The sequence below is a fragment of the Phyllobates terribilis genome, unplaced genomic scaffold (assembly GCF_046119375.1).
Source record: "Phyllobates terribilis strain yellow unplaced genomic scaffold, ASM4611937v1 Scaffold_1__5_contigs__length_1240528914, whole genome shotgun sequence".
NCBI lineage: Eukaryota > Metazoa > Chordata > Amphibia > Anura > Dendrobatidae > Phyllobates > Phyllobates terribilis.
In genome coordinates this window covers 733,844,866-733,863,725 of record NW_027362761.1, presented here as the reverse complement: position 1 = coordinate 733,863,725, position 18,860 = coordinate 733,844,866, and the positions used below count along the sequence as shown (strand labels likewise).

General features: G+C 41.2%; 1 protein-coding gene across 2 annotated transcripts in view; it reads left to right on the top strand.

Annotated features, from left to right (window-relative positions):
* REX1BD (required for excision 1-B domain containing) overlaps positions 1-8,578 on the top strand; it is a 35,995-nt gene extending 27,417 nt beyond the window's left edge. Inside the window, exons 3-5 of one of the 2 annotated variants that reach the window (XM_073655169.1) lie at positions 4,705-4,909; positions 4,980-5,068; positions 8,103-8,578. In XM_073655169.1, the coding sequence (XP_073511270.1) occupies positions 4,705-4,909; positions 4,980-5,068; positions 8,103-8,175 (367 nt within the window). In that variant the 3' untranslated portion in view covers positions 8,176-8,578. Of the gene's footprint in view, positions 1-4,704; positions 4,910-4,979; positions 5,069-6,520; positions 6,681-8,102 lie in introns of those variants that run through there. The other variant, XM_073655168.1, reaches the window with a different exon arrangement.
* The last annotated feature ends 10,282 nt before the right edge of the window (positions 8,579-18,860 follow it).

Sequence of the window (18,860 nt, the reverse complement as noted above, 5' to 3'; positions counted from 1 at the left end):
TTATTCAAAATTGAAGGCATACTGAACCAGCATGGCTACCACAGCATCTTGCAGCGGCATGCTATTCCATCCGGTTTGCGTTTAGTTGGACCATCATTTATTTTTCAACAGGACAATGACCTCAAACACACCTCCAGGCTGTGTAAGGGCTATTTGACCAAGAGGGAGAGTGATGGGGTGCTACACCAGATGACCTGGCCTCCACAGTCACCAGACCTGAACCATATCGAGATGGTTTGGGGTGAGCTGGACCGCAGAGTGAAGGCAAAAGAGCCAACAAGCATCTCTGGGAACTCCTTCAAGATTGTTGGAAGACCATTTCCGGTGACTACCTCTTGAAGGTCATCAAGAGAATGCCAAGAGTGTACAAAGCAGTCATCAAAGCAAAAGGTGGCTACTTTTGAAGAACCTAGAATATAAGACATATTTTCAGTTATTTCACACTTTTTTGTTAAGTATATAATTCCACATGTGTTAATTCATAGTTTTGATGCCTTCAGTGTGAATGTACAATTTTCATAGTCATGAAAATACAGAAAAATCTTTAAATGAGAAGGTGTGTCCAAACTTTTGGTCTGTACTATATGTAGAATTGCAGTTAATAAAGTTCCTAATTTTATACATTTTGCTGGTTGCAGTAGATGTAAATTCGTCCATATTAATTACATGTTTACAGCAGGTGCAAATTTTATGGCCACACTTAAAAAAGCCAGTTGTACGTAGCCAGGTATTCAATTGTGTGTGTCTCTCGTTCAAATATAGCCTCGGTCTGTACTGTATGTGTAACTAAAAACATGTGAAATTATTATAATTGTACTTCAATAAGCATAGAAACGTATGACTAAAAGATCTAAAAGCACTGAAGCAGAAAACTTTGTAAAAACCCAAGTTTGTGTCAGCCTCAAAACCTTTGGCCACTACTGTATACCGTAGAAAGGAACATTCCTTTAAAGGGACTTTGTCAGCACAGGATGACTGTTCAAACCAAGTAAAGGCGCTTGGTGCATCACGGAAGGGCCGATCATTTATATACACCTTCCAATTTGCTTGTTTTCTCTCAATCTCCACCCCCCCTTTTCTTTGATTGACAGCTCTGACTTCAAAGAGCCAGGGAAGGGTGGAGATAGATGGAAACCAAACAGGTGGGAAGCTGTATATAAATGATTGGCCCCGCCCTGAAGCACCAAGCGACTATACTTGGTTTGAACAGTCATTCTGTGCTGACAGCGTCCCTTTAAAGCATGCATGTCAAATCTGGCCCTCAGGGTGATTATATTTAGGCCGTGACACCAGAACCACCACCCCTATGTGTGGTTCATTATACTGTTTAGAGGACTTTGTGGGGCCATTATTCTGTATGGAGGACAATATGGGCCCATAATACTGTATGGAGGACTATGTGGGGCTATTATAATGTATTGAAAGGCAATGCTGAGCCCATTTTACTGTATGGAGGACTACGTTGGACGATTATACTGTATTGAAGGCAATGCAGGGCCCATTATACTGTATAGAGGACTATGTGGGCCCATTATACTGTATGGAATGCTATGTGGGGCCATTATACTGTATGGAGGACTATGTGGGGCCCATTATTCGGTATGGAGGACTATGTGGGGCCCATTATTCAGTATGGAGGACTATGTGGGGCCCATTATTCTGTATGGAGGACTATGTGGGGCCCATTATACTGTATACTGATTGGCCCAAGACTTTGTCCAAATTTTTTTATTTTGGCTCTCTGTGTGTTTGAGTTTGACATCCTTGCTTTAAAGGGACTCTGTCAGCACAGAATGACTGCTCATGCCAAGTAAAGGCGCTTGGTGCAATATGGGGTGGCAAATCAATTATGCACACTTTCCCGTCTGCTTGTTTCCCTGCTATCTCCAACCCCTTCTTCTTTGATTGATAGCCCGGGCTTCATAGAGCCAGAGATAGCTGGAAACTTAAGTAGGTGAGAAGGTGTATTTAAATGACTGGTCCCACCGTGAAGCACCGAGCGCCTGTACTTGGCTTGGACAGTCTTTCTGTGCTGACAGAGGCCCTTTAGCTGTTAACAATTAGGGCTATGGGAACATAATGATCATCGTATGCACTGGAAAAATCCTTTGGCATTCTAGCCCAGATATATGCAAATGGCACTTAAAGCGATATTGCATCGGAAAATTGGCCAATATAGTTGGACTGCCGCATACAGGCCAAGTGTTTGCCAGCGTGAGGCTCTGCTTACATGCCGGACCTAATGAGGCTTGTGTGAATGTGATGCATTAATTTTTCATGTTATATTAATGAAGTCTATTCACATGTGAAAGATGGAAAAACTGCCAGATACACACTGTAGCTATTGTATGTCTGCAGCATTAGTATCTCGGCTGTATCTACTGCAATGTGCAAACCAGATTTTCCATCTTTCAGCTGTAAAACTGCAATATTATTTTTTCACACATCTATGGAGAATGCATCTGCAACTTTGTTCAGTCTTTTATGCACTCCTTTATGCATACGCACTCGATTCTGAAGGTTAATCTTTCAGGGTCAAGCTGCAAGTCAATTTCTCAAAGCCAGAAAATGTGGAGAGTTCCAATTTTAACACTTCTGCCCCAAATCATTGGCTTATTTATTTTATATCTCTGGAATATTTATTTGAAAAAAATAATAATAGTAAAATAAAAGTATACAATAATAATAAAAAGTTAAACGTTCCCACATGACAGGATATTGGAGGATTGCTTGACTTCAGGACATCTGCTGGCTCTGTGTCTTACAACCTTTATCCGTATGAAATATAGAGGTATTTCTGCAATGTGTTAATCATATTTGTGTTACTGAGGATTAAACAACAAACACGCTCATAAATTCAGCCCTGGAATTGCAAGGTTTATTGTCTGCAAGATTTTGTTGTTAATAACTTCTGGGATTTACTCAGATGTAATAAGAAATCTAGAGCAGAATGACTGGCAACGTCAGCTGCGTGCACAAAGGAAAAGACGAATGAGCATGTCCTTGCTGCAGGGTTATCATTTTCTCATTCATATCGCTCAGCTTTGCTGTTCTGGTCTATAATAATAATAATATTTTTATTTATATAGCGCCAACATATTCCGCAGCGCTTTACAATTCAGACAATTTACAACATTACTGTCCCCATTGGAGCTCACAATCTACATTCCCTATTTATGTCTTTGGAGTGTGGAAGGAAACACAAACAGGGAGAAGATACAAACTCCTTGCAGATGTCGTCCTTGGCGGGATTTGAACCCAGGACCCCAGTGCTGCAAGGCTGCAGTTTATAATCACTGAGCCACCATGATGCCCTGGTCTATGTGAAGATTAATGTTTTCTCTTAAAGGAGTTTCTTGTCTAATTAGGTGATGGCATAATGTTAGAATATGTTGTCACTTTATGATCAGGGGAGTCCGATATTTTTGAGAAATAGGGCCGCATTGCTCAATTACCTTGTTAATTTTTCCCGAGTCTCCTTTATTATCAGGATTTCTGTGAGTTCCAGAAGTCTGATCATAAGTTGAGCAATCACTTTATTGGATAAGAAAACTCCTTAAAGGGGTTGTCCAGGGCTATTTTTTTTTCTGTCAGTCTAAAAAATAGCAGAGGCAACTATCTCTCTGTTTTACCCAGCGCTGGCTCATAGCGATCACAGACCACAAATCAACTCTTCTTCCAAGCTGCTCTGTTGATGGGGTGTGACTGCCGACGTCATGCTGATTGACAGCCGTCTGTCAATTGGCATGATGCCGGCAGTCACGCCCCATCAACAGAGTAGAGCGGAACAGAAGCCGCTGCTCTGATGACATGACATCAGCGGAAGCTGCTGAATCGCCGGCAGGAGTGGTCTGGGATCGCTCTGTGCCGACAGACATTGGGACCGGTACAACAGGCAGGTAGTCAGCAACTACTTACCTGTTATATTTTATGTCCTTAGCAAAAAATTAAATAGTCCTGTATGCGTTTTAAACCATACCACAGCTCTCCTAGCTGCATGGCTTACTGACATTCAGGTCGTGCAATCAAGACTAATCAGGATGGAAGCTACCTTGAGATTAAAACAGCTATTAGACAATACTCTCGTCTACATAAATAATGTAGGGGTATTCTGGTCTACATAAATAATCACTTATATACTGGATGGATGAGAATTATTACACCAATTACTGTGGCCAGAAGGAGCTGAATGGAGTGGCTGGTCAACATGCAGCCTGTTTCTCCATTCAAGGTCTATGCCTCTAAATTCTTGTTATTTTGAGTGACTATTGCATCTTAACATAAAAGACGAGTATAATCCATGCCCAGACCAGACAATGGCAAAGGGCTATCTATGTGATATATCATATACCATTTTGCTCCATGATGATGTAATCTAATACCGGCTATGTTCTTGTAGTAGTCATATTTGACCACACATCTAGCGCTGTTGGAGAGCTGTGAAATGGCCATGGCAGGTTCTTGGTCATATTTGTTGTGTTAATTCGTAAGCTGTTCTGTTTTTCTTTTACTTGAAATACTGTATTTGCTGCCAAAAATTCCAAAGAGAATCGCATCGCATTGTTAATAATTTCCCTGCCTCCTTCTACATGTCATAACTGTGAATATATCAATTAGTCAAGTGAACGTTCTCAAAAACAAAGTTCAGCAAATTTTGAAATGAAGGTTATTAGCAGTCAAAACATTTATTTATTTTAATTTCAGGGGACATCTGGCTTATCTGAAATCTGGCCCACATTATGACTTTATCCGGTACCGGCAGTTGGTTCATGAGATTACACAGGCTTTCAATGGCATCAGCAAAGAGCTTATCCAGATGAAGGATCGCTTCCGGGAACTGCACGATCGGCCTGATCTTTCTGAACACCTGGAAAAGATCCAGGAGCTGGAGAAGGAGAAATTAGAACTGGTACTTGTTCTTGCTAAGTGATATTAGTTATTTCCTGCAGGCTGGTCCATAATACTTTCTGTCTTGCCAGACTGCAAGATTACAGCTAGCAAAGCAGAATGCGCAGGACCACCCAAATGATGAGGCCCATCAAGAGGAGGTTCATCTTGTGAAACACAAGTAGGTGTATTTTTATTTTAATAAGTAAATATTTAGAAATTGCCAAAAAAATTGTCTAGTGTAAAACAAGAATGTGAAGGACATGAATCTAACCACAGTGTCTCAACTATTGTTATACTGAAATGGCATGAGCGAAAACAGCGGAATGATATATAAAATTAAGGCTACCCTACTGTCCCTATATACGTTCCACACCTATCACCGAGCAGGAACCTAAACCCTGTATATCAGTAGCGCTTGGCCCTAGATAGGATGGGGGAGGGTGAGCACTACAGGCCCCACTACAAACTAAAGACAACAAGGTAGACAAAAAAAGGGGAAAAACTTAGCTTGATCAGACACCAGAGGAGTAATGCCAACTGTCCTCCAAGTGCACCAGAGAAGAAGCCAGCCAACAGCTAGTGCTCCAAGCCTGCTCAGAGGTACATAGAAGTATCACCGGCGATTGCCCGGAGCAAACAGGGATTTTTAACTCCCATGCAAGGGTGTCAATCAGTAGCAGGAGGGAGGTCGCTGCTGGGTCTTAAAGGAAGAAGGATTAAGAAGGTGTCTGCAATGCCAAGCGCAGGGACCTTCTACAGCCAGATCCAGAGCGGCTGTCTATTACGACTGACACACCCGTGACAGTTTTTTTGAGAAGTTTTTAACTTCCTGAAGGAGTTTTGGATTTTCTCTTTCTCCAGAAGTGTTCTTTGCAGCCTTTTGATTGGAGAGTACCTAGTTTGGAGAGATTTCCTTCAAATTCGTGTCAGAGAATTGACGTGTAAGTTTTTCAAAAATTGTTCAGGTAAAAAAAAATGTTTTAAAAAAATCCTTTTATGAACAGTAAAGTAGATTTTCAATGGAAATTGATGAAGTCTTTTCCAACAGTTTTTTCAAGTATTTTTTGACTAGGATTTTGGAGATCATCCGTTCAAAAAAAATGCCTCAAAAAACGTACATACCTTATAATGGAATGTGCACAGTGTCTTTTTCAGAAGAGCATACTGACCAAGTGTTTCAAGAGGAAGGCGTTACAGACAAAGCCAATATTTTCTTTTCCTGCAGCATCTTTTTTAGCATCTTTTTTTTGGTAATCTACTTAGTGATTATTCAATGATTTTCCTTCCAGTGCTTTTTTCCCCTCTTTTCCTGCTTTTTTATGACGTTTTCTTTTTACTGGTATTTTCCAGACTTTTTTTTAACTCTATACAACAGTGAAGACACCTCTAGCGGTTTATCAAGCAAAAAGCATGCAAAACACTCAAAATGATGTCGTGTATCTTCCATGCATCTTTTCAGCATTCCCATTGACTTGAATTGTAAAGCATAGAGCATCTTCAGAGTGGAAACCGCATGAAGAATGGTCAAGTAATTTCTTTTAACTGGTTGGCATCTTTGAAAGCTTGAAGTTCTTTTTACATAGAAATGAATATGTTCATTCTTTGGATCATATTCTGTACACTTTTTCAGGTGGATTTCGAAGAGGACCCGCATGTTAAAGATGTCTGATATATCACTGAAAGAGAATGCCCATTTAGCTCCAATTTTGAAAGCCATGCAGAAAAATTAGAAGTTAGAGCCACATGTGAGACAACTAAGACTGCAAAGAAAAATCTTTAAAAGCTTTGGATGCCTTACAATCTGTTTTTAAAATTCATTTGAGAGTGTAAAACAGAATCTTACAATTATTATTTACTTTGTGCCTCCTTTTTCCTTCAAGTATTAGTGGTCAGAATTTAGACAATTAAAATAATTTATTCCTGCACTGAGAGGGTTTTTCCAATTTACATAGCAACTTCTTGAGTTCTCCTCACTAGTGATGAGTGCAAGTGCTTGTTACTCGAATTTGCCGAGGGTGCTCGGGTATGCACTAAGTAGCACGGGTTTGCCTGACAAACCAATTCCCACATGTTTTGTGGCTGTCTAATAGCCATGGGACATTCGGCCGCGGGGAAGGCGAACATCTCACTCGAGCACCTGCACTACTCAGTGCATACCCGAGCACCTTCGGCAAATTTGAGTAACGAGCAGTTGTGCTCATCACTACTCCTCACAACTTATTCATCTTATTCAGATATTAACTTCAGGTTCCTAAAGGGATTGTTAAAGTAAAGTGCTTTACGTTATGGTACTTTCCTAGGACCTACATCATGCTCGTGACTGCATTATCTATTGTTTCCTCAATTCTCCTTCCAAAATAAAAAGTTGTGGGACAATCTCGTACTGTTGGGTATATTATTGATTACAGGGAGTACCTGACTTAACATTCATCTTATGTACAACCCGTAGTTATCAACGTCGCCTATTCAATGAAAAAGAAAAAAACTGATATACTGACCTCACCTCTCTGGCTACTGTTTGGTCCTCTTCTTCTTTCTGCTGTCAGGCGCTGAATGTCCAGGCTCTTCACTATAGACCAAGACTCATATTCGTATCCATGCCGGCGGTCACTGTGCGTCATAAGATTGCATCGTCATCACAACTTTATGACGCGCAGTAAAGTCCGGCCTGGACGCCTCTGGAAGTCCTAACCTATAGTGAAGAGCCAGCCAGAAGATACAATGTACCTGCTGACCGAAAGAAGAGGACCGGACAGCGGCCAGAGAGGTCAGCAGTGAGGTGAGTATATTAGATATTTTTTTGAACATCTCACATTTGTAAAATAGTAAATCATTTATATTTTGCTAATTTTATAGCATGTCCAACTTTATATTTCCATACCAAGGAGAATCTACAGTGTTGGCATGTTTGACCTATCTGTTCCTGTATGGGACTGTTGCCATTGCACATTACTTGATTATACCTATGATAACACTTTCCCAAATGGCCACTGGCATAATTGTGATTTAAACTGACATAAAAAATATTTATTTCCACTGTTAGTGTGACAGATATACTGTGTATCACTAGGACGACACCTTGAAAGCACCTCAGTTCTAAACAAGGAGCGCAGCCCCTTTTCTGGGTGTTTCATAAACACTACCTAAACTTCTATACTGTGAGTAATGTAAGCCAGATGTATATTATTTATAGTTCCCATTCGTTCCTCTAGGATAATTAAAACCGTGGAAGCAATCAGTGAAGTACTGCAGGATTTCAAGTATGATTGTGAAGAAATAAAATGACGTCTGCCCCTTTGGAAGCTTCAGAGTGGAAAGCGCAGCCTTTAATATTTGGATATGCAATGTAGCAGGGCCTGCTCTGTCTCATCTGCTGCCCTCTTGGGTGACATTCTGGCTCTTTATCAGTAGATGTTAAAAGAAATGGCAGGGATACGTTTACTTGCACTGCAATCTTGATTGAACTTGAGATCCAATGTATGTTTCTTTCCAATGGATTTTTATTGGGTATGTGAAATATGCCTTATGATGTGTTTTCAGTTGTACTCTTTTTTTTTTTTTTTTTTTTCTTTTGCTATTGCTTCACATCATTAAATGTTATTATGAAAATTATTTTCTCCTCGTAAACAAAAGCATTGTTAAATTTTTTTGTCATTTATTGTGTCTCATTAAAGAACTTTTTTTAATACCATTGAGTATTTCAAGTAATTAAGAGCAAAAGAGACAGACACTTTCCAGCTCCTGCTTACCGAAACCATTTTGCACATATTGGTTTGTTTCCTGCTGCCAGAATTTAACTCCTCTTTTGTGATTTTCAGCAGCAGGGAACAAATCAATGTGGGTAAAATGGCTCCGGTAAGCAGGAGCCGGAAAGACGTGTGCTGGTGCATGCTCAGTTATGTACTAGGCTGTACCCACAGTAGGACAGAGCAAAGTGAGCCGGCGATGTGCCTGTGCAGGCGCAAGATTTCAATCATCTATGTGGATGACGAAGGACGTGTCATCCACATCAATCACAGCGGAAGGAGGGACAGGAGCTTCTGCAGTGACACTCATCGGACCGGACCGTCCGAATTTGCATACCTCACTGGAGCACTTCAAAAGTGCCCTGGGGGATATACAGGCGAGTCAGGACATAATATGCAACCTTTTGAAATGCAGCACAGGCAATGAGGAAGGTGGTGGTATTGGTTCGTACATTAAAAAGGTTGCCAGTTATTAGTTTGTTTTAACTGCAGGAAAAGGAACATATATCTCCAGCGATGCAGGTAAGTTAAAAACAAATCCTCTTTATTATACCATATTAAAAAACTCCTCAAAAAAAGCCAGCAACCACCCAGTGTGCACTATCCATATCGACGCATTTCGACTGCACCAGTCTTAGTCATGATCTCAGAAGATATAGAAGACGGTGAGCTGAAGTACGCGGACACGCATGTGTCCAGACAAGTACAACAACGGTAGGCGATCTGGCCATGGTCTGACCCCGGACAACAGTATAAGGGACTTTTTATACATGGTTAGACAAAGGAAACTAGATCCTGCTGAGAAAAAGTAATGTACATGATAACCTCATACTGCAGAGAAAAACATGTATTTTAGAACAAAGCAAGTGACAATATTTATGAGTATTGTCTATAAATCTCCATGTACCTTTTAGCTAATGTCATTACTTTCATAATTCTTCAAACACTGACATCCCTATTGTCCTGGTTTCTATCTGAATTCAACATATACACTACTCTCTACCATATAATGCCACTTATTACCAATCACTGTCCTCTGCAGCTGCTCCAATTAATATCCCTGGACTCCATCCATACTTACTAATGGCACTGATGTCATTTCATACCTATATTTTGGGTAAAGCTCCTAAACCTGCATCTCATTAGCTGCAAAGTTAGTTGGCTAGAGTTTGTCCAACATGGCTGTTCAGTATATTACGGCTGACCATTCTCTTACAATAATTTTGAATTTTATTTCAGAAGTGTGAAAATGGTTGAGAATCCACATCCAGTGAAATGATTATTTCGCTAGCTTCTAACCCAATGCCAACAGGGCATGTAATAACTTGGTTGCAACTATTTATCAGTATGAATACACGCTACTCCACAGTCCCGATCCTCAATGTTCAAACTTTATTTCATGATCATGTCTTGGAAGAATCGCTGCGTTGCAGTGTGATGGGTTTTAGTTGAGTGCTGTTGCCATTAATCCCCCCGTGCTTCTACATTGAAAATTGTATTGTTTGCTCATACATGGAATTTTTAACATGTACTCTTAGAACATTGATTTGAAGTTAATGTATCGTATGCCTTTGCTCAGGTTTTATGTGCTTGTTAGTCAGTTCACAGCCTCTTTCAATAACACATGAAAGTAATACCCCATCTGTACTTTTAAGTGTCATATGGTTAGTTTATGTTTTGACTGAAATGAACAGACCTGTGTGTTTCCTTTATCTAATTAAACTGAAATAACTACTGTAAAAGGAATATTTGTGATAGTAATAGATAACATCATCCTGCCCATAGTGGATAACAGCAATAGTAGAAATTAAGGAACAACTGCACACGTTTTTTTTTTTAATCAAATGTTTATTTTCAAAGCTTTTTTAAGCAATAACATTAGATGAACGCAGTCCTCTACCCCCCAACATTAACATACATTTCTCATGAAATAGTTATATTTCTAGGTCCTGCAAAATAAGGATATTCTTTTCCATAGGTAGATAACAATATGCTGGGTCATATTAACAGTCATCCTGGACTTTTACAATTTGTAATAATAATAATATTCTTAGGGAAGTACAGTTTGGGGTGTCATGTATAACATATTATCAGAACAAACCTAAGCGAAATCTCTGCAGCTCCCTAGATGATAAACAAGAGCTGCCAGTCCATAAATCCCATAGTTTATCAAATTTGGATATAGCGCCTCTTTTTAGATATATGCCTTTTTGCCAAGTTTACTAGCCAATTAACTTTGTCTATAAATTCTGACGTCGTGGGCTCCTGGTCCACTATCCATTTGTCGGCTATTCATTTCCTTGCCATATATAACATACGCGCCACCGCGCCGTGTTCATCAGTATTCAGATCTTCATATCCTAGTATACATACTAGTGGTGAGAGTTCTACATTAATTGAGAAAACCCTATTAATCATTGCTACTACTCCTTCCCAAAAGGACACTAGGTTAGGACAATTCCACATCATATGTAATGTGTCCCCTAAGTGGATTTTGCATCTAGGACAATTAGGGCTTGAACGAAATCCAATGTTATATAAGAATTGAGGTGTCCCATATAGCTGATGTATCACATGTATCTGAGACAGTCTCTGGGATTCGCTTAGGGATAATTGTGGGATTCTTTCCAATATATCTAGCCAATAGTTTTCTTCGATAGGGCCCAACACACTCTCCCATTTTTCCTTAGAACGCATAAGGTGTTTTATCAGTACAATATCCAATACAATAATGTAAAGCAATGAAATCCGCCCACGGGAACTATGTGAGTTAGCTATTCTATCTCCCCATCTGGGCCCTCGCGATCATGGCCAATAAGTGCCACGCTTTATCCCCTTCCTCAAAGAAGTGTGTCTGGGGAAACATGCGCTTGTTTTTAGCCTTTTCTTTGATATGTGTGGTGTATGCTCCCCGTGCCTCCCCCAGACCATCAAATCCTCCTTTGTCCCAGTTAAGACAAATTTCTCTTCTGTAGATCTATCTCTGTCCTGTAAAAATTCCCCAAACTGTTTTGTCTTTAGCTCTATTAATAGCCTGTATTAAGGCTCCTCTCAAACATTCCTTCATAGCGTCCTACAATGAATTTTGCGACACCTGTTTGTCATTTTCTTTAAAATAATATTCTAGAGTGGATGTAATCGGTTGATTATCTATAATTTGGAGCCAGAAGGGATTCATAGCCCACATAGTCACAGATGTCTGCGGTCTGGGCAGAGGGCAGTCAGCAAGGGCGAGTGGTCTGCTAGTACTCTAGGCAAATACTCCACCATTTTTACCAAGGGAGAAATATGTTCTGTGCCCAAAACTAGATCAATGCGCGACTGTATTATGCGTATAGCAAGAGAACTGTCTAATGTTAGGGTATTTGAAACGCTACATGTCTGCTAATCATAGTTCTGACAGTATTTCACCAAACTTAGTTATGGGGGCAGTTTTTGTAGCAGTGCCTGATTTGTATCTGTCCCAATATGGATGAACAATATTGTTAAAATCTCCCATGCATAGGACTGGAACTCCCGGTACTTTATTAATAAGCAATGCAATATTTTTCATAATAGCATTGTGATGAGGAGGAATGTAAACTGCGATAAGTAGAATTTATTTTGTAAATATTTTGCAATGAATGACCAAAAATCTACCCTTATCATCTATTTTGGAATAAATCAGTTCAAAAGGAATAGTCCTATGTGCTAGGATGCTAATTCCTCTAGAGTAGGTTGAAAAAGTGGAATGGAAGCTGTGACTAATTCATGAAAATGTCATACATGCAACACTGTTTTTCCCAAAATGTGTTTCCTGTAGACATACCACTGCTGGCAAGTGACCCCGGATATATTCCATGACAGCCGCTCTCTTTAAGGAACCCACCAGACATTCCAAGAAAGGAATTTTACCTTATCAGTAGTGTTGAGCATTCCGATACTGAAATATCGGGTATCGGCCGATAGTCGCGGTATCGGAATTCCGATACTTAATTCCGATACTTTTAGAATATCGAATACCGGAATCGGAAGTTCCCATAATGCTTGCGCTCTGCTGTGTCTCTGAAGGATGACAAGCTGGATGGCAGCGCTCTGCTGCGATCCAGCCTGTCATTAGAATGCCATCCCAGCGTGAGAGCATTCTCCTGATTGTTTAAAGCCGGCGGGCGGTAAAAAGCCTCCGGCTTTTAAACAATCACACAGCCCCATACTGCTTCCCCGCAGCCTCCGACCCCGATCCTCCGCTCCCCTCGCCACCTCCCATCCCGATCGTAAGTTAGGACCGGGCGGGGAGCGCAGCACCAAGGAGCGGGGAGCGAAGGACCCGGGCGGGGAAGCTGGCAGTGAAAAGACTTCACCGCCGGCTTTCCCGTTCTGTGCTGTGCTTTCCCGCCGGTTATTTCAAATGAACAGCTGAGGTATCAGGTGATGCTGATCAGCTGTTCATTTGAAGTAGCCGCGGTGCCCTCAAAGGGTTCATGTGAGTTCATGCTTGACTGCATTGCATGAACTCACATGAACTTTCCCACGGCCGCACAGGTCAGCCTCACCTCCCAGACCATCAGACCCGTCATGATTAGTGTGTGCGAGGTGTCTGTGCGATGTCTGCGGGTGTGTGCGGTGTCTGCGGGTGTGCGCGGTGTCTGTGCGATGTCTGCGGGTGTCTGTGCGATGTCTGCGAGTGTGTGCGGGTGTGCGCGGTGTCTGTGCGATGTCTGGGGGGTGCGTGCAGGCAGACATAGGCCGATGTGACACTACTACTCCCATCGGCCTATGTCTGTCCCCCGTCCACTCGTGCCAGCAGGATCAGCTCGATGGGAGCAGTAGTTCCCATCAGCCTGATCCTGCTATTTAAATTGCCCTACTGTGTCTCCAATAAATTTTAAATACATTTCATTGGTGGCCAGTGGTTACCTACAATAAATTAGTTCATACATTACCTGTCCCCGCCGATCGCCACCTAAAATAAAGTAAAACATAAAAAAATACACCTATACTCACCTAGACACCTAATTCCCCGAAGCCATCGATCTCCTGTAATAAAATATAAAATAATAAACCACAACCTTATCCTTACCCCTCCGTAGTAGTCCACGAGTGTCCCACGATGATCTCCAGTTTAGAGCAGCCACATAGAATGTGACCGCTCTGAACCGCTGCCACCGCTAGAATGACAGGGGCTCTGAGGAGCGCAAGCATGCCTGCGCTTCTCAGTGTCTGCGGGATGACAGGCTGGATGGCAGCGTTCTGCTGCGGTCCAGCCTGTCATCTCGATGTAGCAGAGCTGAAGCTGTCCTGGGAACCATGGAAAGGTAAGGATGAGGTTGCTTTATTATTTTATTTTTATTGCAGGAGATCGTTGGCTTCAGCTGGAATGGGTGTGATGGTAAGTATAGTTTAATTTAGAACAATAAAGAATTGTGTGTTTATTTCAATTAAAGGATTTTATTCTGGGTGTTTGTGTTTTTTTTTAACTTTGACTATGGGGTTAGTAATGGGGGTGTCTTATAGACGCCTCTCCATTACTAACCTGGGCTTGATGTCAGCTGGCATTATAAGCTGACATCAACCCCAACCCCATTACCCCACTGCCACCGCTACAGGGCAGTGGGAAGAGCGAGGCTAAGTGCCAGAATTGGCGTATCCTATGGATGCGCTATTTCTGGGGCGGCTAACGGCTGGTGTTTCTAGCCTGGGAGGGGGCCAATATTCATGGCACCCTTCCTGGGCTATTAATATCAGCCCCCAGCTGTCTGCCTAGCCTTTGCTAGCTATTAAAATAGGGGGGACCCCACGTCATTTTTTTGAGGGGGTCCCCCATTTTAATAGCTAGTAAAGGCTAGGTATTCAGCTGGGGGCTGATATTAGTAGCCTGGGAAGCTCCGTGGGTATTACCCCCTTCCCAGGCTTCAAACATCTGCCCCAGCCGTCTGCTTAACCTCCGCTAGAGACTAAAATTAGGGGGAATCCCACGCCAATTTTTTTTTTAATAAATCCTTTATTTTAACACTAAATGACAAGTACAGTAATCAACACTGTCACTGTACTTCATATATATGTGACTGACATGTTTCTATCTATCTAATCTATGTGTGATGCTCTATTATTTCTGTTGTAAATTGTCGGGTACCGCTGCTGAATTGCCGGCCGGCTTTTTTAAAGAGACGGTGCATGAAAACACTAATATTTTTTTAAATAAATCCTTTACACTAAATGACAAGTACAGTAAGCAACACTGTCGCTGTACTTCATATATATGTGACTGACATGTTTCTATCTATCTAATCTATGTGTGATTCTCTATTCTTTCTATTCTAAATTGTCGGGTACCGCTGCTGAATTGCCGGCTGGCTTTTTTAAAGAGACGGTGCATGAAAACACTAATATTTTTTTTAATAAATCCTTTACACTAAATGACAAGTACAGTAAGCAGCACTGTCACTGTACTTCATATATATGTGACTGACATGTTTCTATCTATCTAATCTATGTGTGAAGCTCTATTCTTTCTGTTATAAATTGTCAGGTACCGGTGTATGCCGCTGCTGAATTGCCGGCTTTTCATGTTTCACTGTGAGCACTGTTCCCATCGATTTGGGCAACCACCTCCCCCAATACATTCTACATTATTGTTAGTTGTTTTCCTTCATGTAGAATTAACCTACAAGGAAAGAAAGGGTTTATTTTCATTCCGATATTTGTGTCCCATTGACTTGCATTGGTTTCCGGTATCGGAATCGGCGATATCCGATACTTTTTGGGTATCGGCCCGATCCAATCTGATACGATATTTCCTGATATCGGAAGGTATCGCTCAACACTACTTATCAGCCATTATGTCTATAGGGGATATCAATAATTTGTAAAGTATCATTCCCTCAACTTACCTTTTCAAATCAGCTTTGCAATGTATCCACCTAATCATTGTGACGATTATTAGTTATAGAACTAAGTAGATTATTATAAGAACAGGAACCCCAAACACACGCAAACAAATAAACAAAGACCCATCCATTTAAGCTGGATGAAGGAAGGCACCCGTTCATCCTGTAGCCATGTACGAGGCAAGCGAACAACCTAAAATAAGAAAGGTAAACATTTCTTGGGGGCCTGCAATAGTAGGATATAATACAGCATAAGTATGTCCACTGGGCCGTGGGTTAAATAGTAAAGGATATGCCCCCAACAGTCAATTGGTTGGTTACCGATGGCATAAATCTTAAGTTATACAAGTTCAATGTTGCTGACTTTGACGGATCCTCTGCTCATATATCCAGTGGAGTTCGTCTTTCGGATGTTCAAAGAAAAAGGTCTCTCCCAGAGTCACCACCCTAAGTTTCGCAGGGTAAAACATGGAATATGGTGTTTGCAAACTACGCAGTCGGCGTTTTACATCTAGAAACTGCGCCCTATGTTTTGAAACTTCAATGGAGTAATCCGGATAAAAGGAAATTCTTTGGCCATTGATGGAAATGTCCCCTTTATCAAGGGCAACCTTAAGAATGGCATCTCTGTCTTTATAATGCAATAGCTTCATTAAGACTGGATGGGGAAGAGCCCCTGGTTGTAGTGGCCGGGATGGCACCCTGTGCGCCCTCTCCACAGCAAAGAGTGGAGACAGACACTCAGTCCCAAACAGAGAGCGCAGCCATTTCTCAAAATACTCAGTAGGATTGTTACTCTGTTTTTTCAGGGACACTGACCACTCTTATGTTATTCCACCTGAGTCTGTTTTCCAAATCATACAACCCCTGGCAAAAATTATGGAATCACTGGGCTCGGAGGATGTTCATTCAGTTGTTTAATGTTGTTGAAAAAAAGCAGATGATAGACATGGCACAAAGCTAAAGTCATTTCAAATGGCAACTTTAGGGCTTTAAGAAACACTAAAAGAAATCAAGATTAAAAATGTGGTACTCAGTAAGGGTAATTTTTTTCAGACCAAGCAGAGGGAAAAAATTATGGAATCACCCTGTAAATTTTTATTTCCAAAACTAACACCTGCATCGAATTAGATCTGCTCGTTAGTCTCCATCTAAAAAGGAGTGATCACACCTTGGAGAGCTGTTGCACCAAGTGGACTGACATGAATCATGGCTCCAGCACGAGATATGTCAATTGAAACAAAGGAGAGGATTATCAAACTCTTAAAAGAAGGTAAATCATCACGCAATGTTGCAAAAGATTTTGATTGTTCACAGTCAGATGTGTCTAAAATCTGGACCAAATACAAACAACATGGGAAGGTTGTTAAAGGCAAACATACTGGTAGACCAAGGAAGACAACAAAGCATCAAGACCGGAAACTTAAAGCAATATGTCTCCAAAACAGGAAATGCACAACAAAACAAATGAGGAACGAATGGAAGGAAACTGGAGTCAATGTCTGTGACTGAACTGTAAGAAACCGCCTAAAGGAAATGGGATTTACATACAGAAAAGCTAAACATAAGCCATCATTAACACCTAAACAGAAAATAACAAGGTTACAATGTGCTAAGGAAAAGCAATCGTGGACTTTGGATGACTGGATGAAAGTCATATTCAGTGATGAATCACGAATCCGCATTGGGCATGGTGATGATGCTGGAACTTTTGTTTGGTGCCGTTCCAATGAGATTTATAGAGATGACTGCATGAAGAGAACATGCAAATTTCCACAGTCATTGATGATATGGGGCTGCATGTCAGGTAAAGGCACTGGGGAGATGGCTGTCATTACATCTTCAATAAATGCCCAAGTTTACATTGATATTTTGGACAGTTTTCTTATCCCATCAATTGAAAGGATGTTTTGGGATGATGACATCATTTTCAAGATGATAATGCATCCTGCCATAGATCAAAATCTGTGAAAACATTCATTGAAAGAAGACACATAAGGTCAATGTCATGGCCTGCAAATAGTCCGGATCTCAATCCAATTGAAAATCTTTGGTGGAAGTTGAAGAAAATGGTCCATGACAAGGCTCCAACCTGCAAAGCTCATCTGGCAACAGCAATCAGAGAAAGTTGGAGCCAGATTGATGAAGAGTACTGTTTGTCACTCATTAAGTCCATGCCTCAGAGACTGCAAGCTGTTATTAAAACCAAAGGTGGTGCAACAAAATACTAGTGATGTATTGGAGTGTTCTTTTGCGTGTTTGTTTTTCATGATTCCATAATTTTTTCCTCAGAATTGAGTGATTCCATAATTTTTTCCCTCTGCTTGGTCTGAAAAAAATTACCCTTACTGAGTACCACATTTTGTATCTTGATTTCTTTTAGTGTTTCTTAAAGCCCTAATTTGCCATTTGAAATTACTTTAGTTTTGTGCCATGTCTGTGATATGCTTTTTTTCAACAACATTAAACAACTGAATGAACATCCTCCGAGCTCGGTGATTTCATAATTTTTGCCAGGGGTTGTATATGTTAGCAAGGCCAAAATCTGTTGTTCATGTCTGTGGCTGTCCTGGATGATTTGATCCTCCAAATAACCAATTCTACCCTCTGCTGCTGTAGTGTGGTCCTTAACTTTTTATAACCCTTGCCTCTTATAGGAAAGTTCCCCTTTAATCTCCCCCATCTGGCTGCTAAGTGAAGATAAAGCAGATCCATACTATGTTACAGCCATAAATACATCCTTTATTGTAGGCTCATTTGTGTGCTGATCTGTATGATGATGGGGGGAAAGTGAGTTCTGACTAAGGCTGCAGGGCACAGTTCCTCTGAGAAGCGATTAGATATTTCAATAATTTGTATGTGTGCCTCATTGCCAGTGCATGCTCTCGTGCCTAGAGCGCTAGCAAACCAAGCTAGTCTTAATGCTGCTGACTTTCCCACTCTTGTACCTGGCAAAGAGGCACCAACGCCATCTTGGATGACTCCATCTGCTCCCTGGCGCCTTCCCGCCGCTCCTCCGGTCATGATCACTCCTCCGCTACACGGTAAGTGCTAGGATGTGTAGGGATATTATAGCTTCGGGCCTTACGGTGTTAGGAGCCCAGTGGATCCTCCGGCAAGCTATTTATCCCTGGAGCTCTTCTGCCACACGTCTGTTCACATGTCCGGTCAGGCCACGCCCCCTAACTGCACACATTTTTAAATATTTTTAAATATTGTTCCTAATGATGCAGCAATTTCTTGTGAGTATAGCGCCATACTTGACGTGACATCAGTGGCGGGTCGCGTGATGCCTGTGAGCAGGACACAGCAAGGTATTTACAAAAACCCTTCTGGGCCCCAGGAGAATACATTGTGG